Source organism: Vidua macroura, chromosome 10 (assembly GCF_024509145.1).
Source record: "Vidua macroura isolate BioBank_ID:100142 chromosome 10, ASM2450914v1, whole genome shotgun sequence".
Lineage (NCBI taxonomy): Eukaryota > Metazoa > Chordata > Aves > Passeriformes > Viduidae > Vidua > Vidua macroura.
This window is the reverse complement of record NC_071580.1, coordinates 21,693,046-21,717,144: the sequence shown is the minus strand read 5'-3', so window position 1 is coordinate 21,717,144 and position 24,099 is coordinate 21,693,046. Positions and strand designations below refer to the sequence as shown.

Sequence of the window (24,099 nt, the reverse complement as noted above, 5' to 3'; positions counted from 1 at the left end):
GGCTCAGGTGCTGGGGAGAAGCACTAAACCAACAAGCAGGGTGAAAATGAAACCACAGTGGTGTGCTCACCTCCCTTAGCTCACTTCCCAGCCCAAGGAGGTGAGTTCACTGGTTTCTCTGAACCAGAGCAAACAGCTGAGCCACTTCTCTGGGAGAACAGATGCTGCTAATAAGGCAGTAAATAAATCCATGTGCAATGCTTTACAGTTGGGTTGTAATTACCTCTGCACTGCCAAAAGAGCCAACGCCAGAGCTGCACATTAATGACACATTAATGGGAGCGCTCATCCGCTCTCGGCTGGCTGGCTCCCCAGAGACCTGGGCTTTTATTTCATTTTTGCACATGCCAAAACCACCACGGTCCGGTGGGACTCGCCTGGAGCCAGCACTGGGGTGGTTCCCACTGCTCTTCCTAAAAGCCCTGCTAAAAACCAGCAAGGCTGAGAGCAATTCCCAGCAAGTTAACATCCATTTGCAGCAGCGGGAAGACAGGAGTGGGAGCATGGAGGACCGGCTGCGCTCCAGGGGCTGTGCCTGCACACACATCCCATGCCCCAGGTCACATTCAGCCATAGGGATGTTTGTGATCCAGGATGCTTTTTCCTGCCAAAGCACAGTGGAGTGCTGTGCCAGTGCTGTGGAGATGGGATCAGCCTCTCACTCCAAGCCTCTCTCAACCGTGACCCCTCTCCATCCTCCCAGAAGCCATCGTGGCACCGCTGTGGGTACCTCCGTGTTCCCAAGGAGGAACCTCAGGGGGTCCATGATCTTCCCCTCTCCTCAGGGGTGAAGGCATTCCAATGGCCTGGCAAGGGAGGACACGTGCCTGGTCTGCCAGGGGGAGGTGATCCCTCCTGCCTCTTTCCTCCATGCCCCAAAGACATCCCTGTCTCTGAGCAGTTCCCATGAAGGATGCCTCCTTCCAAGGGATCTGTTACTGATATCCTGGGGCCTCCAACAGGAGGCTGCTGCTCAGGGGGAGGTGCTGGGAAATACCAAAGAGGCACCTCCTGCTTGCCAGGGTTTTCCCACCTACCCCTCCAGATCTCCATCTGTCTCCAGGGCAGAAGGCACTGTGAGGCTGTGGTCACCCTGAGAAGCCTCACCCCATGCTTGGCTGCCCTGGCTGGGGCAGACACAGCCCCCAACACTCTTGACACCAGTGTTTGAGGGCTGCTCCTGGGAAACAAGGTCTGCCAAGGCAGCTGGGAGGTGTGGGCAGAAGCTCAGTCCCAATGCCAGGAGTTCTGCAGCCACCTGGGTCATGGAAGGGGTTGGAGCAGGGTGACAGTGAGGACTTGGCACCTTTTGGGATGCACAGCCACCACACAGCTCCTGGTGATGCCCCAAATGGGAAACGGCTCTGGGCTTCTGCAGAGGAGACGCCCTGAATAGGTCTGTCCTGGCTGGGGCCACTTCTCCCACAGGCAGTGCCCTTCAGCTGGTGGCTGTGCCAGGGCTGCCTCCTCCAGCTGTTGTGGGGTGAGGAAAGGAGGGTCTGCCCCAATAGCCATCTCAGTCTCTGTCCTCACCCTGGCCCTCAGGAAAAGCAGACACTACTCCCTTAGGAATCTGCTGAGAGATCCAGGGGGCTCTCCCCTTCCTTTTCTCTTTCTGGGCTGCATCCCCACAGGAATAAGCAAAGCAGCACAGGAGCGACCAGGAATGGTCTCTATCTTCTATTTTCAACATCCACATTATTCCCTCTCCACCAGTTCTTCAGCTTTATCCCACCCTCTGCCCAAGTTCCCAAAGCTGTAGACTTCCCTCTCCCACAGCTCCCACTGCCTCAGTCCTGCAGTAATGTGCAAACGGGCAGAAGAAACCAGGCGAGGCCCTTCTCAGCATCCTGGTTTTCAGTTCGGACGGGCCACGGAGGATCCACATCAAATCAGATCACGCGGGGGCGGTGCTGGTTGTCCCCTGCGGCCATCGCTTCATTTCCCCGTGGCAGCCGCCATCCCAGCCCGTTTCTTCTCAAGTCCTCCATCTCTCTTCGAGGACGCTGGCGGGGCACAGGGCTCGTTGCCCTGTCCCCATCGGCGAGTCTTCGGCGCCGGCCACCTCCAGGAGCCGCGTCCTCCTGCGCCTCCTGCTGCTGCCGCTGCCGCCAGCGCAGCACGAAGGGATGGAGGCGGCGGGGGCGACGCGGGGCCACCCCGGCACGGTTGTCCAGCCCCTGCAGCAGGCGGATGGCCCCAATGGGCTCTTGGCAGATCGGGCAGGTGGCAGCGGCGTCGGGGGCAGCCTGGGGCTGGATGCAGGCGTGGCAGAACACGTGTCCGCAGGGCTCCACGGCAGCAGCGGGGCTCTGCAGGAAATCCACGCAGATGCGGCAGACCCTGACGGCTCGTGGCGCTGATGGCTCTCGCCTGACCTCCGCCATTGGTGCTCCCGGGCTTGGCTCCTCTCAGCTGCTGGCAAGACTCAAAGGCTTGGCTTCCACTGGCAGCACTCAGAGGTTCCTCAGCGTCCCGTGGGACTCAGAGGCTCCTCTGTCACTGGCAGGACCGGGAGGCTCCTCAGTCTCTGGCAGCACCCTGAGGTCCCTGAGTCACTGCTGTCATTCAGAGGCTCCTCAGTCTCTGGGGCCACTCAGAGGCTCCTCAGTCACTGCTGTCATTCAGAGGCTCCTCAGACACTGGCAGCACTCGGAAGCTCCTCGGCTGCTCGTGGGTCACAGCCTGAGTGCTCTGGCTCTGCTCCACGCTGGTGGTTATAGTTCCGCAAGTGGTGTCATAGTGATCATGAGTGGTGACATCACAGAGCTCTGAGGGACACACCCAGGAGCTCCCCCATCCACAGAGACAGGTGCTGTGGCACAAAGCCCACCTGGCAGTGGCCTGCACACCTCCGTGCTTGCCCAGCTCCCTTCCAGGCGGTCCCTGCTGGGCTGGGGCTGTGCCACTGTTACACTCCCAGAGGGACTGGGGCTGGCAGGGACCTCCAGAGGTCATCTGGTCCAAGCCCCTGCTGAAGAGTCTCTGCTATAGGCCAGCAGTGATCAAAGTCCTTCGCGTCCCTCATTGCTGAGGGACTCCGTGACAGATCTCACAAAGGTTAAAGGCTGCATCCTGATTCCAGAGCTGGAAATTGAAAGCTGGAGATTGAGCCCTGCTGTTAGCAGTTTCTCTTGCTTGTTGGCTGACAGCTGTCACCCAAACTCTTGTGATATTCTGAAGTCTGGCCCTGAGCTCCCATACTGCAGCAATTCCCTTCAAACTGCTGGACAGCACTGTCCCAGAGCAAATGTAGGTTCTCCCTCTTGATATTTAAACCAAGTTTCATTGGACAGGCTCTGCAGTTCTCAGGGTCTTTCCCCGCAGGACAAATCCATTCCAGAACCTGTGGCTTCCCCAAAGTTCTCCAGGTTGTCCAGGAGGCTAGATCTCCACCCCAACACCTACTAATGAACAGGCACACAAAGCCCCTCCACCACCCTGCAGTCACACCAAAGACACAGCCATAAAAATAAAAGCTTTTTATTTATTTTTTTTTTTATATACCATTACAGAAACATCTGAGTAACATTCTCAACAGGACGGGCAGCTCCGGGGCCCAAGGGACGAGCGCAGGCAGCCAGCTCCAGGGTCTGCCATGCCGTGCTCCTGAGCTGCTGCTGCTCTTGGTGCTTGATGTCCTTGCTCCTTGCCCTCAGCGAGGAGACCCGGCACTCCTCGTGTCAGGGTGTCACCTTCTTGTAGGTAATGTGTAAGTGCTGAGTCATGGGCTGCGTAGTCGTTGCCATTGAGACAGTTTGTTCGAGTTTCCCATCAGAATTGAGCCTGAATTTTCTGGTAATCTAAACCAGGGGTAGGAAAAGAAATAAGGAAATCATGCAACGAGTGTCCACAAGCGGAATCCCTTACCTGTGCTTTCTTCCCTTTGCCATCCACGTGCCTGCTGTCAATGCACCACCAAGGAAGGATATCCTCACTACAGCAGGCAAATAAACGAGGAGTTTTCTCTCCTAAAGAAAGCAGCCCTCTCCACAATACCAGCTCCAAGCCCATTATGCATGGAAAAAGGCAGGTTCACAGAATCACAGAATGAACTAAGTTGGAAAAGACCTTTGAAACCATGAAGTCCAGCCTATGACCTAATACCATCTTATTAACTAAACGGTGGCACTGAGTGCCACATCCAGGCTCTTCTTAAACACCTCCAGGGACAGTGACTGCACCACTTCCCTGGGCAGCCCATTCCAGTGCCTAATCACGCTTTCTGTGAAGAACTTATTCCTAATGTCCAGCCTAAACTTCCCCTGGTGCAGCTTAAGACTGTGTCCTCTTGTTCTGTCAGTGGTTGCCTGGGAGAACAACCCTTACCTGGCTACACCCTCCTTTCAGCGAGTTGCAGAGTGTTGAGGTCTCCCCTCAGCCTCCTTTTCTCCAGGCTAAACACCCCCAACTCCATCAGCCACTCCTCACAGGGTTTGTGTTCCAGACTCTTCACCAGCCTTGCTGCCCTTCTCTGCATGTGTTTGAGCATCTCAATGTCTTTCCCAAACTGAGGGGCCCAGAACTGGACACAGCACTTGAGGTGTGGCCTCACCAGTGCCAAGTACAGGGGAAGAATGACCTCCCTGCTCCTGCTGGCCACACTATTCCTGATACAGGCCAGGATGCCATGGGCCTTCTTGGCTACCTGGGCACACTGCTGGCTCGTGTTCAGCTGCTGCTGACCAGTACCCCCAGGTCCCTTTCTGCCTGGGTACTGTCCAGTCACTCTGTCCCCAGCCTGTAGTGTTGCATGGGGTTGTTGTGCCCAAAGTGCAGGACCAGGCACTTGGACTTGTTAGATCTCATGTTTTTGGACTCAGCCCATCTATCCAGCCTGTCCAGGTCCCTCTGCAGAGTCCTCCTACTCTCCAAGCAGCAGTGATTGACACTCACTCCCAGCTTGTGTCATCTGCAAATCTGCTGATGGTGCACTCAATCCCCTTGTCCAGATCATCCATGATGATATTGAACAGGGCTGGACCTAGCACAGAGTCCTGAGGGACATCACTGGTGACTGTCCCCAGCTGGATGCAGCACCACCCCCACTGCTCTCTGGCCTGGCCATCCAGCCAGTTCTGAACCCAGCAAAGGCTGCTCCTGTCTGTGGGGCTGGAGCTTTTCCAGGAGCATGTTGTGGGACACGGTGTCACAGGATTTGCTGTCCAGGTAGACAACAGCCATTCACCAGGTGGGTCACCTGGTGTTGTAAAAGGAGATCAGGTTGGTCAGGCAGGACTTGCCCCTCCTAAACCCACGCTGGCTGGGCTGAGCCCCTGGCTGTCCCTTGGGTGCTGTGTGAAGGCACTCAGGATGATCTGTTCCATAACCTCGCTGGGCACCGAGGTCAGGCTGACAGGTCTGGAGTTGCCCAGAGCCTCTTTATTGCCCTTCTGGTGGACGGGGTCACACTGGGCAGCCCCAGTCCTCTGGGACTTCTCTGGTGAGCCAGGACTGATGGTAAATGATGGAGAGCAGCTTGGGGAGCTCATCCACCAGCTCCCTCATCCCCCTAGGATGGATCCCATCTGGTCCCATACACCTGTGAGCATCTGAGTGGCTCAGCAGGTCACCAGCTACTTCCTCCTGGATTACAGGGGGACTGTTGTGTTCTCTGTCCCTATCTATCCACCCTGGAGGCCAGCTGTCCTGAGGATGACCTGTCTTACAGTAGAAAACTGAGGCAAAGAAGGTGTTAAGTACCTCTGCCTTTTCCTCATTTTCAGTTACTACATTCCCCCTGCATCCAATAAGGAATGGAGGTTGTCCTTGCTCCTCCTCATCCATGAGTAGCAACAGAGGGAACCTTGCCATTAAATTTTGTTAAGCTGTGCTTTCACAAATTTGTATTAAATCTGCATTGGTAACACCTTTAAAGGTGATTTTTCAAGCAACCTAAACCACTCATGACACAGCCTGGTGCAGGAAATGGGCCTTCCTCCCTCAGTGACAGCTCAGCCAAGCCACAGCCACCCTGAATCACTTTTCACCATGAAAGCAACAATATGGTGAAGTTCTCAAAATGAGCAGCTACAGCAGCAACACACATGCGCTTCTCAAAAACCTGTAGCCTCTCTGTTTCCACAATTTAAGCTGTTCTTGGTGAAGGAGAAAAGGCTCTGGGAGCTGGTTTCCTGACAACCCCTCTCATCCCACACCCTCCTTCACCAGCAAGGCCTCCCAGATACTCACTAGGACCAGTCCCTGGGCCTGAGCTTCCCACAGGTGCCAGATGAGCATGGACCTCCAGCCCAAGAGCTTCCTTCTTGCAGCCAAGGCCAGCCTTGGAGCCCTCAACTAGGAAGACATCTGCTGGCTTTCTGTGCTTTGCCCTCTCCTCCTGCCAGTCTATCTGCCCACAGTTCAGGCAGTGACCCAAAGAGGACAGTCCCTTTCATTTAAATGTCTGCAATCCAGAGCTCTGCCTCCCTGCTGACATCCACAGTATCTAGTGGCTTTACTTCTGCTGCAGGAAGGAGGCAATACAGCTGTTCCTGGGAAAGAGGAAACCCAACAATTGAAAACATGCATCCAAAGGCAGGGGAGTTGGGACTTCCCAAAATTAGGACATTACCTGATTAGGCAAATCAAATTTTTGTCTACATCTGCACAAACTTGTGCTCTCTGTTGTCTAAGGGCCAGTTTTATAGCATACAAAAACCAGGCTGTGAGAGCTTGTTCAGCCTTGCTGTCTCTCAGCTGCTGCTCAGCCACAACAGCTTCAGATGTGACAGTGACACTTCCAGAGGTGACCTCAGGATGCCACACTGACTCCAGCAGTGCCACTGCACCCACAGCTGGCTGTACCCCTACCAGCTGTACCAACAACCCCCCACTACACACTCAAAAAAGTCAAACCCCCAAAAGCAGCCAACCAAAGGTGGAGCTGACAGCAAGTGCCAGTCCTACCCTGCAGCCACAGATGGGAAAAGAGCCCAGAGCAAGGTGTGAATGCTCTGAAAAGCGAGAGAGCAAGATCTGCAAGTGTTCCTGAAATATCCTCATGAGGCCCAATACTGACCATACCTTAAACGTGCATCCTCATACTGCAATCAATCCAGAAAACCAGCATTAATAACTAATCCCACTGCCTTAAAAGAGTATTTAGCCAAGACTTTCCTATTTTCTTCCCCAAGGACTTTCTTCTCCTGGCCATTCTTGAGACAGGATTCTGGGTTAGCTGGTCTGATCCAGCCTGTCAGTTTTATCATAATGATTCCTCTGGGTCTCATAATGTATAAAATCTCTTCTGAAGGCTCTTACAGAAAGAATAAACCAGGATGCCATGCAATACTTCCAAGAACTCCTGATGGCATTCTGTAATTAAAGCATGCTAATAACATATCCTCTCAACTAGACTCCTTCTGGGGCAAGCAGTACTATGGGAGTGGCTCACTCTGTGTGCACTCACCTGCTCTACATGGGGCTTCTTGGCAAAGGAGATCCTGGCTATGGAGTGAGAAGCTATAGACAGCTCTTGTCCATTCACTTCCCCTTCCTCCACCTCCACCAGACCTAGGGAAAAGCAAGGGCATACATATTATTAGGCTACAAAGGTTATTTAAGCATGTCACAATTATTTTGACCTTTCAGTACTTAAAAGGACGCTTATAAAAAAGAGGAAGAGGGACTTTCTACACATTCAGATAAGGACAGGGAAAAGGTTTTTCATCTGTAAGAGGAGAAATTTAGATCAGATATTAGGAAGAAATTCTTCCCTCTGTGGGAGATGAGGCCCTGGCATAGGTTGCCCAGAGAAGCTGTGGCTGCCCCATCCCTGGAAGTATTCAAAGTCTGGTTAGACAAGGCTTGGAATAACCTGGTCTGGTGGAAGGTGTCCCTGACCACGGCAGGGAGGTGGAATGAGATGGGCTTTAAGGTTCCTTCCAACCCAAACCATTCTATGCTCTATTAGGCTACTTAAAAGACCAGCACTCCCTGTGGAGAATGGTTTTATTTGTCCTATTTTTTTTATTTATTGAAAACTGCAGATCCACACAGCCTCAGACATGGAATGCTGCTCACAAAAATCCAGCTGGACTTATTCACACCGTGCAGGATGAGTGTCACAGCACAACTGGCACTGCTCCCTTCAGCATCTGTCATTTTAGATGCAAACTTAAGCATCAACTGGCGTTTAACACTTTCACTTATAATAACTGAGATGTGGTTCTCTCTCATTCAGACCCCATAAGGCAAGAAGTACCAAGGTGCTACACCAACACAGGGAGGCTCTCCTAGTTTACAAACCACTGTGGTCCAGCACCAAAGAGCAGCGATTCTGACAGGGAAAATTAATTAAATAAAACTGTGAGAGGTGCAAGAACTTTCTGAAAAAGTGATGAAATGGCCCAGCAGAGTAAAGACCTCTTCTTTTCCCCAGTGTGGGTATCAGGTGTGTACCTGTGTTCTGGGCACTGATGAAGGCCACCTTGTTAGTGTCAGGTTTGAGGCGGATGAATCCACATTCCCGGTGCATGGGCTTCCTGGTATCCGGGTGGAAGGCATTGAACCTGAGGGGAAATCAGAGCACAAATGCTGATGTGTTTTGTGCTCAAAAGACATTTTTTAGCCAGGTTTCCTCTTATTTAATCACGTAAGTGCTTGCAGTACTTTTTGAAGAGTAAAAGTCTGACAACACTTCACAATTGAGAGATGTACACCTGGAAAAATACGGTTACTTTAGAGAGGCACAGCTATTTCTTAGAGCTGGAGTTAAGTCTTTAAGTTCAAGCTTTAGACTTTCCACAGTCCCTGGGTCTTTCTAAGAACTAGCTCAGAAACCCCTTAGAAACTCAGATGTTTCACAGATGCTGAAGCCACATGTCTCAAAAACTTCCTTTTCTCAAATAAATATCTGGAATTATTGTATCATCTTTATTTAGCTTTTTTCACCTGGAAAAGTTGTTTTTTCTGCATATTCTTTGCTGTAGGAAACAACAGAGCAGACATAAGTTCAGCTCAGACTCTTATTTATTCTCCAGGAGGCCTTAAGAACTGTAGGTTTGGTCACCCATAACATGGGTGATTATACTTATCAAAGGAGAAACAAACTTAAGTCAAGCAGCTTTCAGTGCTTGGAGCATTTAAGGGATACAGGGACTATCTTTTAAGAGCCACTGCTCCAGGAGCCAGGAAAGCACAGGGTGTCTGTCCTCCAGGACTGCTGCCTATTTTCCTGGTGCTTCCTAAAGCTCAACAGCTCAAAGCTGAGTAACTCCTTGGCACAAAGAAAAGAAGGGGGGCAAAAAGAAGGTGACTCAAATAAGCAACTGTTCACAAGCTGGGGAGGGAGGTGCAGCCAGAGCAGGTCTGTCAGAGCTTTGTTTTTTTTGGAAATTGGACTAAAGCAGTCACAGGCTGAGCTGACAGCTCCATCACACTCCAGGAACACAGGGCATCTCTCACACGGCACTTCCATCTTGTAATTCTTCTTTTCTTGGTTTTCAAAGTGGTTTTCAAAGCAACACACTTTCCAACTCACCCCTCCTGAAGGAACACTGGAGCAGTAGCCAACTTGTCACTTCCCTCCTTCTGGATTTCTTTTGTTTTCTCTTAGAACAACCACTTGAAGCCAAAGCAAGTAGTTAAGCTACCTGCCTCCTATCCCACATGGCTTGATAAACACTATTTTTTCTCAGATTTTCACAGTGGTGAAGACTGAGGACCACGGCTTAAAACGGAGAGACTTGGTAGCCATGCCATAGCTCCCTCATTTATTCTAAGTGGGAATTTCACAAAGAATGCCAATTAATCGCAAGTTTTTGTTGGATTATGCCCTCTTCTGACTCAGAGATGGGGCAACTGTGAGGCATTTTAAAAACTTTTATTCCATTTTCAGTTTCACGTGAAGGGTGAGACAATACAGATGTTATAATTCAGGCTATCACAATCAGAAATTAACTATTTCTTAATTACAATATATTATAAGCATTTTCTTGGCCTATCAGCTTTTTCCTCGCTATGTTGCAAATGCCTTAAAGCTAATAATCTAAAATTACCCTTTGTGGGCCTCTGTAATTGGAATTTGTAATGCAAATTAATCACAAGTTTTCAAGAAAAATCAAAGTTAGACCATGCAGTCACATACATCATCTCGTTTGGAAGGTGAAAATCTATGGATTGGAAAAGAAACCCAACTAACAAATCACCCTGGAGCCATGCCTGCTCCAATCCAGCAGCTGCTGCCAACACAGGCAGACCCCTCGACTTACGAGAAGTTGAGCATGGGCTGTCCCACGTGAGAGATGTGCACTTCTTCCAGGTACTGGAAGGGCTTCATGGTAGGGAAGGTGCCGTCTCCTGGTGGGTCTGAGAGCCAGGTGCCCAGCATCCAGGACAGAGGTTCCATCACAGGGTTCAGCTGGGGAGTCTCTGTGGAGGAAAAGAAAGAAGGAAGAATGAAAACTCAGGGATCTGTGCTCTGCAGGTTGCTGTGAGCTGTGAACACAAAACACCTCAGAAACGGTTCAACATGACAGCAATGCTTTTCTTCAGAGCAGTGCCAGCTCCAAGGTGGGAGATGGGGAACAATGAACAGTCCTGGAAAGTGGGTCTGTTTCCAAACCAGCTCTTAGCCATACATAGAGCACTCTTGCATTTCTGACTCCTCTCTGTAGCTTGATCTGAAAGAAAAGCCCCCTCCCATCTACGTGCAGGGAAGAAGATGACTGAAACCTCAGCATAAAGAATAATCATTAAAGGATAATGAAACCTCTAATGCTCTGGGCTAATCTCTCTCAAACACTGAGTACATACCGTTCCTGTTTGTTTCAGAGGCTGAGGAAATGAGTCCTCATTTCAAAAGAAAACCAGGCTGTGTACATATTCAAGATCAAAGTTTGGCTATTATCTTTTTTAAGAGGTTAACAGTGGCCTGAACTTGTACAAAGAGACAAGCAAGGATCATTCAGAAGCTGTTCTACTAAGGCTCTGGACTAAGGCAAACATTTTAAAAATACTTGGGTGCCTGTAAGGCAAAGAGTAAACAGAAGAGAAAAATACTTCCCTTTGTCACTGCAGTTATGAAAAAGCAACCAAGGTCTGTTTCACAAAGTTAAAACTTCTTTAACAAATCATTTTACAAAGCCACAGAATAAGCTGAGCTGGAAGGAACCCACAAGGATCACCAAGTCCAACTCCTGGCCCTGCACAGGACCATCCCAAAGAGTCACACCATGTGCCTGAGAGCATTGTCCAAATGCTTCTTGAACTCTGTCAGACTTGGTGCTGTAGGAGAGTTTTGATAAACAGTTTTGCATTTTACTTTCAGAGGCTGTGACCTGAAAAAAATACATCAGGAAAATGGAGACAGACAATTTAAACCCACATGAAGAGCAGAGCAGATCCATTACTAACGTGTAAGTAGGGAAAGCAAAACATCACCCACGAGATGTTGGGAAAGATGGATTCTCACACAAACAGGGTGCCTGCTACTCTCAGTAGTCTGTCATGCAGAGAAATATGACTGAAGTAAGCTTAAAGCATGTCCTCTTCCCCCTCATGGGATAAATATTTCATACAGGCAAGGTGGGCGCTGCAGGGGGGTGCTTTCCACACCTAGTGAGATCAAGAATACAAGAACAAGCTGCCTGTTTGGCTGATCTAAAAGGCACAGACTCAATTGCAGGGAGAAATCACAACCTAAAAGAGTAAGGCTGTGGCCAAAATTTGCTTAACCAGTCCGAGTTCCACTATGCTCTTTATGAAATGTCAGGCTAAAAGACTGAGCAAGGAGGAAGGGCAGTCCACACCAGAAATGTCAAAGGAGAAGGAACAGCAGCTTTCCTGGGTAAGAGAGACCACTTGTGGTAGTCATTCTCCCACAGACAGCAGGATTGAAAAGTCAGCCGTGTCATCAAAGTGCTGCTACTTGCTTTGCTTTATCATGAAGTATTTTGCAAGGGAAGCAACATGAGGAAGCATGAGAGCTCACAAGGAAATCAGTGATAAAGGTCTACAGCATCAGAGCCAGGATCTGTAGAACACCCTGTCAGACTGTGCAGTCCCCAGCAGCTTGCCCAGGACTTGGAAAGGGGTTCCCACAATCTGTACAGCAGTGTCAGTGTACTGGACAGTATTTCCTTGTACTCACCTTTCCAATTCCATGAGGGGAGCACACAGTTCTGTGGATAAGGAGCATACTGCTCCTCCCTCCAGCTGAGGTTTGCCTTTCACTCTCGGCTGCAGATCCTTCCAAGCTTTTTGCAGGCTCATCTCCCACGACGGAAGAGAAAAGCAAAGCTTTGGAAAAGCTGCAGGAGCCTGCAGCCTGGGCTGCTGCTGCCCTCTCCTGGGTCAGCATCTCAGGAGCAGGACAGTTTTTGTCACCACAGTGCTTTCATAGGGCACTTCCTTTTCTCCTGCTTGCACTTCAGAAAAAGCATCAAAACAACAGATGAAAGGAATGGCTGTAGCCATTCCCACTCTTTAGACTTGATTATAAACCAAGAGAAGCCAAGTGATCATTTCCAGCACCCCCAGCTTGACCCACTGCCTTGCTGTGCAGCGTCCAGCCTGGCTGGAGGTGCCTGACCTGGTGAGCTGGTCTCAATTCCAAAGAGCTGGAATTCCAGTCAGCTGAAAAGTGAAGGTGTAACCTCCTGAAGCCTTTGGCACTTGGGCAAACAACATGGCCAAGTGATCATTATTACTTTTCTAAACTACCTCGATGGCAGCAAAGCTGAAGAGTTCTTTAGTTCTCATGTGGCTTGGAAAAGTCAAGAGCAGCACAAGTGAATAAGGACCAGGGGCTCAGTGAAGTGCAGGTAAATGCAGACATCCTGATCTCATCCCATGCTCTTCTTACCTTCAGTGCTGGTCTCTGACTGGTGGACTAAGAATTTTTTCCTTCCTGACTGAAAGGCTGGGTTGGAAGAGTGGAAAAGCAAGAGGGGAGGCAGACAGGACAGCGTCAGATTGAATCCATCAGGGAAAAAAAAAACCCAGCCATTTGAAATGCAATTTGCTTTTTTATGACACAGTTGGAGCAGGTAAATGCAAGACTATTGTAGCAACAAGAAGTTCTATGCTGAGCTGGTCTGTTTCAAATTCAGTGTCAAGACACTGATGAAGGAGCCTGTATATCCCTTTTTAAAGGTCTAAACTCCTAGCACATCATTTTTACAAAAACCCCACTAAAGTGGCCTAAAAGGTAAGTGTGTATGATAGTATCAAGAATACAAATGACATCTGAGAATTTGCAGCACCAAGAGACCCTGGTCTTGCATTCATATGCACAGCTCCTCTTTTACCTACTAACAGGGAAGCTGTCTCTGCATCCTCTTCCTTAACAAGGACATTCCTGGAGTCACTTTCTCTACACTTTCTGGAAGCCATTAGGGACCCAGCATCTCCAAGACCTCATTCCTCTACAACCTGGTGAAGTGGAAGGTGTCCCTGCCCATGGCAGGGGCTTGGAACAAGATGAGCTTTAAGGTCCCTTCAACCCAAACTATCCTATGGTTCTACAAGATCTCACATGACACTCATGAGTTGTAACAGTCTGGGAGACAAAACCACACACCCATAAGCAATTTGATCACCTTGATCCCTTTCCTTCAGGAAGCCACTCAGGCCACAAACCCCATACCCAGGCCCTGAGCACACAGGTCAGTTCCATTTCACCATCTGACCCCACTCCACCCCTCCAAACTCACAGGCAGACTGTTCCTACATCTTTTCAATTCCCAGAGAGTTTACAAGCCAAATCCCACCCTGCACTGGAACACAGTCAGCCTGGAACTGGCTGTCCAGGCTTTGCACCAGGAGATACTGAGTTCTCCCTGTGAGACAAACCAGACAGAGCAGCTGGACAGCCCCCTCAGGCCACGTCTACACAGCCAGTGTGGCTTTCAAGTGGGATCCCTGGCACAGAAAGCTAAGTTGGCACGAATTCCTACACAGCTTTATCAGTAAAGCCACAGTGAGTGGTCAGCTGGCACCTAACCCATTTCCTTGAGCTGGGGAACACTTCCTGCAGAAAACTTGGGGGGAAAAGCCAGTACAAACAACAACAACAAACAAACAAACAAAAAAACCACCAAAAAACCCCAAAACAAAATCCCTGAGTCTTCAAAGTGTGGGGTCTGCAGCATCAACTGGGCAGCTCCCTGAAATTCTTCCTCCAGCATAGTTGCTCACTGGGTTTAAATCATCATAATCATCAAGATTCTGGTAATTAAGGAGCAGCCTCACTTGGCATATTCTGTCCATATTTAAGTACAGAAGGTGGCTTTATACTCTGCTGCTCTGCCTTGAGAGTTGCACCCCTTCAGGCACTTTGCTGATGCTCTCCCCAGCAAACCAGCAAAACATTCCTGGCACTGATGTGCTCTAGCTCCATCACAGAATATCCTTGATTTGGAAGGGACTTGCCAGGATCAAGTCCAACTCCTGCCCTGCACCAGACACCCCAAGAATGACACCACGTGCTGGAGAGCATTGTCTGAACACTTCTTGAACTCAGGCAGGCTTAGTGCTGTGACCACTTCCTTGGGGAGCTGTTCCAATGCCCAGCCATGCTCTGGGTGAAAAACCTTTTCCTGATACCTGAACTAAACCTCTCCAACTCAGCTTCATGCCATTTCCTCAAGTCCTGTCACTGATAATGAGAAGAGATCAGAACCTGCCACTCCACTCCCTTTGTGAGGACGTTGAGAGCACAGTGAGGTCTGACCTCAGTCTCCTCCAGCTTGAACAAACCAAGTGCCCTCAGCCACTCCTCACAAGGCCTCTCCAGACCCCTCCCCATCTTCGTGGCCTCCTTTGGACACTCTCCAATACCTTAATATCTTTTTTATACTCTGGTGCCACAACCTGTCCCCAGGCCTCGAGATGAGGCTGCCCCAGCACAGAGCCAAGCAGGACAATCCCCTCCCTGGCCCATCTGGCAATGCTGGGCCTGATGCCCCCAGGACCAAGGATGTCCCTCCTGGCTGCCACGACACTGCTGACTCATATTGAACTTGCCATGAACCCCCAGGTCCATGGCAACTTGTCCTTGTCAAACCCCACACAGCTGGTGATGGTCTATCTCTGATTTGTCGAGGTCTCTCCCTTGCTGTCATGCTCTTGAGGGGGGTGACAGCTCCTCCCAGCTTGGGAATACTCACTAAGTATTCCTTCAAGTCCTGTGTCCAAGTTGTTAATGAGGATGTTGAAGAGAGCAGGGCTGAGGATGGAGACCTGTGGAACCCCACCAGTGATCAGTGCCAGCCTGGTGTCACCCCAGTCACTGTCACCTGCTGTGCCTGACCCACGAGCCAGCTCCTTACACGTTGTGTAACACAGTTAGCCAGCTGTGGGCTGGGCATTTTGTCCAGAAGGATCCTGTAAGAAACAGTACCAAAAGCTTTGCTGAAGTCCAAAAGGATTCCACCTCCCAAGTTTCCTAGATCAACCAGGCGGGTTATCCCTCATAGAAGGAAATCAGATTTGACAAGCAGGAACTTTCCCCTAAGGCTGTGCTGGCTGTGACTGATGCCTCCATTGTTCTCTAGGTGTTTTTCAGTACATCCCAGAAAAATCTCTTCCATGATTTTACCAGGCACTGAATTTGGACTGACAGGTCTCTTGTCTCTGGAGTTCTTTTTAAAAATGGAGACAACACGTGCCAGCTTCCAGTCAGCCTCTGTTAATTCCCAAGAGTGCTCAAAAACCAATCATCAAGAGAGACATTGCAATGACATCAGCAGCTCCTTGAGGATTCTTGGATGAATCCCATCAGACTCCACAGATTTGTAGGGATCCAGCTGGAACAACAGATCCTGCACAACTTCTAGGTCAATAGGGAGTTGATCATTCTCAGAGTCATAGTCCTCCAGCTTGTGGCATGAGATCCATCATGCATGTTGAAGACAGAGGCAAAGAAAGCATTAAACACCTTTGCCTTGTCCCTGTCCCTGTTTGTGAGGTGACCATCCTCATCCTGGAACAGGCCAATGTTATTTCTAAACTGCCTTTTGCCATTTATATATTTGAAAAAATATATTTTTATTGCTCTGCAGTTCTGGCAGCTTCAACTCCAATGGAGCTTTGCCTGTATGAATTTTCTCCCAACAGTGGGAAGCAGCATCTCTATGTTCTTCCCACATCACCCGACCTTGCTTCCGCTGGGGACACACCTTCCTTTTCCATCTTATTTCCAAGAGAAATCCCTGGTCAGCCAAGCCAGCCTTCTGCCTCACCTGCTTTACTTCTGACATTTAGGAAGTGTTGTTCCTGTGCCCTTAGGAGATAATGTTTAAAAGTGACCAGCGCTGACAGACCTCAGAACCTGCAAAAAATTTCCCAGGGGACCTTAGTCACTATTCCCTGAGCAGCCTGAGGTCTGCTCTCCTCATGGCCAGAGCTAAGGTTTTTCAGGTACTTTTCCTCCTGTCACCAGAGATTTTAAACTCAATGGTCACTGTGACCAAGTTGGCCCCAATGTTCACTTTGCTCATGAGATCCTCTCTGATAATAAGCAGGAGATCAAGATCATCCTTCCAAGTCAGCTCCCTGAGGACCTGTTCCATAAAGTTGTCATGCAGGTGTTTTAGGAGCCTTCTGGCCCGGGCTGTACCAGCTGTGAGATGCTCCCACTTAATTTCTGGCAGGCTAAAGTCCCCTGGGGCAGTTGACTTGGAATCATCCCTTAGTTCCTTAAGGAATAATTTGTCAGTGTCATTGGCCTGGCTGGGAGGTCCAGAGTAGACTCCCACAGTGAAATGGCATTATTTGTTTGCCCCTTGATTCTTACCCAAAGGCTCTCAACTGTGCCACTGCCAATTGTGAGCTCCAGACACTCCAACCCTTCTGTAACAGGGTGTCACCCCTCTGCCTCTCCTGCCCTGCTTATCCCTCCAGCAGAGCCTTGAACTGTCCACCAGGGCACTCCAGTCACAGGGAAAACTCCCACTAGGTTTCACTTATCCCAGTGATGTCAGATCTCAGACTGGGCCAAAGCCTCCAGCTCCTCACTGCTCCCTCCTGCTGGGTGTATTAATGCAGAGACATTTCTGGTGTGGTACACTGTAACCAGCAGCTGGTGAAGCAGATTGAGGGATCCCATTAGTGCTCCTTTCCTCAAGTTTAGGCACTCCAGCCCATTGCTCTTCCCTGGTGACCCTGGCTTTGTCCCGTTCTCCTTTCCAAGCTAGTTTAAGGCCCTAATAACAAACCCTACCAGCTGTGCCTGCTAGAACTCTTTCTCCCCCGAGAAAGATGCATCCCACCAGGTATCAGCAGATCAGCTGTTGAACAGATCATCCCATCTCTGCTCCAAAAGCTGGAAATGGGGTTATAGTCACAAATGTTCATGCTACAGACTCAGAAATTAATTTCATAGCCAAGTGCCAAGGTGGTAATGCTCCAGTGCCTGTAGTCATTGCCAGAGTTCTGCTTTACAAAACACAGAGAAAATATTTTTTAAATTATACTCCATTATGAGAAACCAAACACCCTACCTGAGCTCAGCCTGACTTTCTCCTGAGTTTTCCTTAGTTTGCTGTTTCATTACTTCCTAGCTGCAAGCTGGGTTTTTGTTGTGAGTCATTGCAGACTCATTGCAAAATTAAATGCTTAATGCACAAAGTCTATAGACTATTAGGCAAAAAACAAAACAAAACAAAACAAAAAAAAAACAAAAAAAAAAAAAAACAAAAACAAAAAAAAAAAAAAAAAAAACAAAAAAAAAAAAAAAAAAAAAAAAAAACCAAAAAAAAAAAACACCTGGAAAGAACAAGACCATCCCACTGAAAACAAAAAAAAAAAACCCCAAACAACAGCAGTGCAAAAAGTCTTGTTTCCTCCCTTCCAACTGCCTTTCACTCTAAGGGGGAGGTCAAAGAGCCACCTCCCTCAACCAAGTCCCAAAGCTGGCGTGCCTGCACCCTGCTTGCTCCCATGCTGAGCACAAAACAGTTCACCTCCCACCCAAGTGTTCAGGCCACGGTGAAATCTCTCAAGATACCTTCTGCCATGGATTCAGCCCCTGTACACACATATTCCTACTCCTAATCTCACTCTCAGTTTACTTTATAGCTCTCTTGTTCCTTGCAATGCCCACCCTATGGACCAGTTTTCTACCATTCCCATCCCAGACAGGGCACAAAAAAAAAAAAAAAAATCACAAGCACCACCTGCTGTCTCAGAATAAAAGCAGTTTTCTTCCAAAATCTAGCTCCAAGTTAACATGCAACTGCCAGGCTAGCAGTGCCTGCCCTGATGAAGGCAATTTTCCTGACAGCACATCTCTGTGACCCGTTAGACACATTTCACTTTCAAGCTGAACTGGACACCAGCCCATTGGTGGTCCAGTCCTTCTCAAACAGGTGAAAGCACAGCACCTCCAACCATGCACAACCCCACTTCTCATTGCCCCTCAGGAACAGGATTTTGCTTTTCCTTTTCTGCAACACGAATGAAATCTGTTGCTACCACGATGGGCAACACCACATCAGGCCCCACAGACCAGGTCTGAGGACTCCAACTCAGCACAAAACCATGCATTCCGTGCTCAGTCCTTCTGCCTGCCCCGAAGTTCCAAGTTCGACAACTATGCCTCACTTGCATGTAAAAAGTACTGTAAATGACCCCATTTCTACACTGGCTTTGCACAGATATTCAAAGACAAATCCAAGCCAGATTTCCCACGGATTCCTAGCAGAGTTCTAACCATTTTTCACATGAACTCATTTTGCAAACTCTCCTGCCTTTAATATGACCTTCATGAAAACAGACATGCAGCATGGAAGAGGCTCCTCATATCCCCAAGCAGCTGAATTCTAACAGCTTTACCTCTGATGGACACAGAAACTCGAACCCCATGGAATCCTACCTGTGTTTGGTCCATGCCCAGCCATATTCGCAGATATTTTGCTATTTGCTCTACCTGCAGCCCCCCCGCCCCCAGCAAGCGCTCTGCGCAGGGTGGTAAGATGGCTATGAGGGAAGTGAGCTCATGTTTGGGTAAGACACTGATCCTGCTGCCTGCTGGGAGATGTAGTTTTACAGCCAGACCAAACTGGGGCACGGCAAGAAGAGGTGATGGTGTGCATGGAGCTGCTGGGATCTCCTGTCTGAGTGAGCACAGCTGATACAGCAGAGCTGTGAAACCTTCAAGCAGAACAAGATGGTCAGACAGTGCTTGGGTAGCAGAGGACAGTGCTATCAGGACACCCATGACTTCCCCAGGATACATTCCTGGTTGTTTGCTGGCTCTCCCTCATTTCTCCCAGTGCATGCTGCCATCCTCCAGAAGCCACATGTAACCCTGTCCTGCCTGGCACACCGTGCCTAACCGCGCTCGTCCGCCAGCAGCACTCCTCAGCCTTGGGTCCATGGACCTTGTGAAGCAGAAGGAAACATTTTCCTACCAAACAAATGCCTGAATTCAAAGTTTAGATGGAAAAGGCCATCATGGCAGCTGTGCTGTGCTGTAGACAGCCTGGGGCTTCTCCTAAACCAGTCAATGCCCCTGGTAAGACAGCTTGGGAAACACCACTCAAGTACATCGTGACAGCTGGAGTTGGGAGCCACTTTTCCAGCCTGAGTCACCCGGCCTCAAGCGTGGCTGGCAGGCAGTGCTGTGCAGCAGTCCTGCAGAAACCTGCTCTTCCCAGCCAGCTGCAGCTTGGATACAGCCAGCAGAAATTTATTTGTCTCATTAGGGGAAAGTATGTGAGAACTAGCACCGAAATGAAGTCCTGCTGAGTGGGCGTGGGCCTAAAGTTCATGTTTTGTGCTCAGGATTTTGTGGAAACAGCTGAACGTGAGGGATGCAGACAGGTAACAACCTGCACGGTCAGTCCAGTCAGGTACTTATACTCAAGGAACTGCCTTTAGCAGAAAAAGATATGCAGGCTCAGGTTCACAGCTAAAACCATCACCTCAACCACACATCAGATGAGCTGGGACAACTGAGACAGGGCTGCTAACGAAGACTATTATTAACCTAATGTGTTACCTGACTGTATTTTTATGAATATGAAAAGCCTTTCTTAACTCAGCTTTGTATTACAGTAAAACTCGGTGTCTGGGCATGAAACAGACTCTGCCTGGCAGCAGCTGGCTGCACTTCATCAGCTATTTTCACTGCCATAAACTAGTACTATGAGCACACAAAAAAAGAGTCCAAAACAGAAAAATCAGTCAGTCACCAACCAACCCTTTAAAAAAGTTCCCAGCCAAAGGGTTCCATATAAACCTGCCATCAAGCCAAGCTACAATTGCCAAAATGGTTCATTTTCACACACTGATCTCCAGTTTTGTTGATAAAAGATGGCAGAATGGGTAATGAATTTGTCAATTCATTAAGAAAAATTATGTTTTCCCTTATAAAATAGAGCATGTAACTCATATATTAGTAATATCTTCTACAAGAACATAAAATTTTCACTTCTCAAAGACATATGTATAAAAACACTAATCTTGGGAAAAAGGAGAAAAATCATAGTGCTTAACAGAATTAAAAAAAAAATCCTTAAAGATACTCTTTCTGCAATTAGTATCTCAGTGAAGATATTCCAACAAAGGCAGACAACTTTTTAAATCTATATATAAATAAATATTTGATATACATACATATATATAAGTGAATGAATGACAACTATGGAACACTAAATTTGTATTTAGTTATTTTCATTAGTTTGACACCTAAACAATACAAAAACACAGACCAGAAGGTACAAACAAGACTATGCTGATTTCCCAGGGGAAATCTTTTCCCCCCTCTACCCAAATAAGTGTGTTTTCCCATACTTTGAAAAATTAGATACATATGGGAAAAGTAGTGCTGGGTGTTGACCTTCATGAATTTTAGAGTCTCCTTTCCTCTTCCAGTGAGGGAGCTGGCCATGCTGCAACAGCCTGGAGAATGTGCCTGTCTGTGCCAGCATCACCTTTCTGACTGCCCAACAGCTCCAGAAGAAGCCATGAAGTTTTTCTCCTAAGGGAAAGGTGAGAATTACCCAACACTCCACAGGTGACTTCTCCAAGCAAGCCCCACATCACAAAATCTTTCCAACCAATTTTTTCAGCAGCCACACACACACACCACCATTAGATGGTCCTAAACTCCTACCCTGAAATGCACCTTGCAACCAGTCACTGTGCACACATTGTACATTAAAAGACACTTTTTTTTTTTCAAGAAGAGTTATGGCCCAATTTGACTTCTAGGCAACAAACTTTTTACATGACCTGCATCACGACACTGTCATATTTGATACCTCCCACCTCACTTATATTTCCTGTATCCTCAGTACTGAGTGCAGTATATGAAATCCAATATCAAAACTATTTCTTATGCCACTGAAGACAATAACAGCTTTCCCAGATACCTGCTGCTAGGACAGCTCATTAACACACCAGAAAAAAAAACACAGGTATGCACCAAAGGAAGAAGGAAAATCCTAACAAGAGCCACTGCATCACAAACAAAATAATCCATAAATTAAAGAAAATAAATTCATCAAGTCACCTGCAACACCACAACCTAAATTCCCATTCCACATCCTGGAAAGGTTAGGGATGTAAAAATTAACTCGTGTGCCCACTGAGTGAATTCTTTAACCTGCATCCATTGGTTTTACACAAGCTGCTACTTCTCCTTCCCGGAGTGTCCCTTTCTCATACCTTTTCCCCATCATACCTTCACAGCCTCCAACTTAAACGGCCCCTAAGAAAACAGGGAATTCCACATCAGTGCAGCACCCCTGGGAATACTGACCACAGTCCTGGGATATCAGGCTGTTCAAGTAAGGGAAACTGTTCCGCTTCATCTCGTTCAGCTTCTCCTTCAGCTTCCTGACTTGGCTGTCAGAGCGACTGATCCTCTGCCTCAGGAGCTTCAGCTCTCCATTCTTCTTCTCCACCTGCTCCCGCAAGCAGCACACCTGGCTCTTGCTCTGCCGGGAGGAGAAGCAGTACGAGTGCAAGGAGTCGATGAGCTTGCAGGCCCCCGAGGCCGACATGATCACCTCGTTGATGGACATGGGGTTGGCGTCCGTGTCACCCTTCCGCCCCACCACGGCCTCAGTGGCGGGCCGAGGGGTCAGGTCTGCCGGGGACGCCGACAGCCCCTGGGAGGGTTTCTGGGGGGTGGCGGTGAGGGATGACGTCGGGGACACTTCTGCGACGGCCTTGTCATGTCCCAAGAGGTGGCTGCTGCAGCTCGGTTCCACGTCTCTCTTTGGCCTTTTCCTTTCTAGCTGCTCTTTGGGGAGAGACGGCCTCTCCCTGGCGTGCTTGGAGGAAAAGCTGTACGAGTGGAGGGAGCCGATGAACTTGCAAGCACCAGAGGCAGGAGGGGTGAAGTCGTCCACCGACACGCCGCTCCTGTCGGCCACCCAGCTCCCCGCCCGGCTGCCCCTGGCGCAGTCCTTCACAGGAGACCTCTCAGGCTTTACCTGCGCTCCAGGCTTCGCACCCAAATGATCCCCTAACGTCCTTCTCCGAGGGCCGTCCAGCTGGCTGTGGAGGGCCTGTTCCTCCTTGGACATCGATCCTATTTCCTCTTTCAGACCGGCCTCCTCCATCTCTTTCGTCCCTTGCATCACCATGAAGTCCTGGCCAGGAGATGGGGCCCTGTGCGCTACCTCACCACCTCCTTCCTGCGGGGCCTCCCCATCCCGCACCAGCACCTGCCTGGCTATTTTCCTTCGGCTCCTGACATAATCCAGCTTGTCGTGTTTCTTCTCCACCAGCTGGAATATGGTGGGGACAGCAGTGGGCTTCAGCAACCGGTGATGGTCTTCCAGCCGCTTGAAGAAACTGTCTTTGGTGAAGTGCTCGCTGCAAAGAAAGGAATACTTGGTGGGAGTCCAGTTGTCTCTCTGAACAGCTTTCAGCCACTGAATCAAGCGCTTCGAATCCTTCAGAGGGAATCTAAAAAAGGAACAGAGAACACCCACAAAAAAATAAGCTACATTTTGGAAATCAGAAGGGTTGTTGCTTTAAGAATTACAGAACCACAGAATCATAGAGCTGATGAGGTTGGAAAGGATCTTTAAGGTGACCAAGTCCCAGGTGGTGGCTAGGTTTAGAAGATTTTGGGGAAAGTTGTGTTTTGTTCAGTTACGCTCATTTACAAATTAAATTACACTCATTTGAGAATTATTTCACTTTGGGCTGAAATATTTGATATTCATTCGCTGCATCAACAGCTCCACTTCACAACAAGCGTAGGACTAAAAGGTGCTGTTTCCATTTTCATCAGCAATCAATCCATTATTCCACTCACCAGCCCCACGAGGAACAGCCTGTCCACAAGGAAGGGGGATGTGACCACCACCGAAACACCCAGCTCAGCCAGCACGCTGCCCAGCGTAACCCGGCTGCTGCTTACCCCGGCTGTGTTTAATAACATTTAATTAAGTGTAGAAATGCCTGCAGTGGAAGAAAGCCCCTGAGCAGGGCAACCACGCTGCGTTTCCAATGGGACTCCCGAGACAGGGACTTTTCCCGGGGACTCACGGCCGGCAGCATCCCCAGCGAGGGATGAGGCGGAGCTCGGGCCGCGGGGGGCACAGACCGGGGGAGGGTCGGGGTGACAGGCCGGGGAGGGCCCGGGCCCCGTGGCGAGGGGCGCTCCGGCTGCCCGGCCGGGGCTGGAGGAGCCGGGAGCCCCGAGCCGGTCTCCCCTGAGGGAAACAAAGGGCAGTCGCTGCCGTGGGGGCCCGGAGAGGGGAGCGGGACCGGGGCGCGGGCGGCCCGGCCGCGGCACTTGCGGCGGGCCGGGCGGGCCGCCCTTACCTGTGGAAGGAGACGGCGCCGTGGCGCGCCTTGCCCTGCCGGTTAGAGCAGTTGGCGGCGGCGCAGCAGATCACCATCTCCGACCGCCGCCGCCCTCGGCCGGCCGGGCCCGCCCCGGCCCCCGCCCCGGCCCCGGCCCCGGCCCCGGCCCCGGCCCCGGCCCCGGCCCCGCCGCGCCGCCGTACGGCAAGATGGCGGAGCCGGGTCACCCCGGCGCCCCTCGCCGGTGGGGAAGGGGTTTCTGTACGGCACAACATGGCGGCCGCCACATGGCCGCCGCCATTTTGGTCGGGGTGCAGCTGTACGGCGCGGGGCAGGTGGGGAAGGGGGGGCTCTCTCCCTGCGCCTCTCGCTTGCCTCGCC

At 49.8% G+C, this 24,099-nt stretch overlaps 1 protein-coding gene across 3 annotated transcripts; it reads right to left on the bottom strand.

The window, feature by feature from the left end:
- Positions 1–3,467: 3,467 nt before the first annotated feature.
- On the bottom strand, positions 3,468–23,855 carry THAP4 (THAP domain containing 4). 3 transcript variants are annotated; one of them, XM_053986751.1, is made up of 6 exons: positions 23,737–23,855; positions 21,713–22,869; positions 10,215–10,374; positions 8,404–8,513; positions 7,412–7,515; positions 3,468–3,803 (listed from the first exon to the last, which is right to left on the bottom strand). In XM_053986751.1, exons 1-6 carry the CDS (start codon positions 23,811–23,813, stop codon positions 3,684–3,686), a joined length of 1,728 nt encoding a protein of 575 aa, XP_053842726.1. In that variant the 5' UTR covers positions 23,814–23,855; the 3' UTR covers positions 3,468–3,683. The 3 variants fall into 3 exon arrangements, with proteins under 3 accessions (XP_053842726.1, XP_053842728.1, XP_053842727.1); XM_053986753.1 differs by lacking the exons at positions 21,713–22,869; positions 23,737–23,855 and adding an exon at positions 18,821–19,573; XM_053986752.1 differs by lacking the exons at positions 3,468–3,803; positions 7,412–7,515; positions 8,404–8,513; positions 10,215–10,374 and adding an exon at positions 20,631–20,929.
- Between the last annotated feature and the right edge of the window lie 244 nt (positions 23,856–24,099).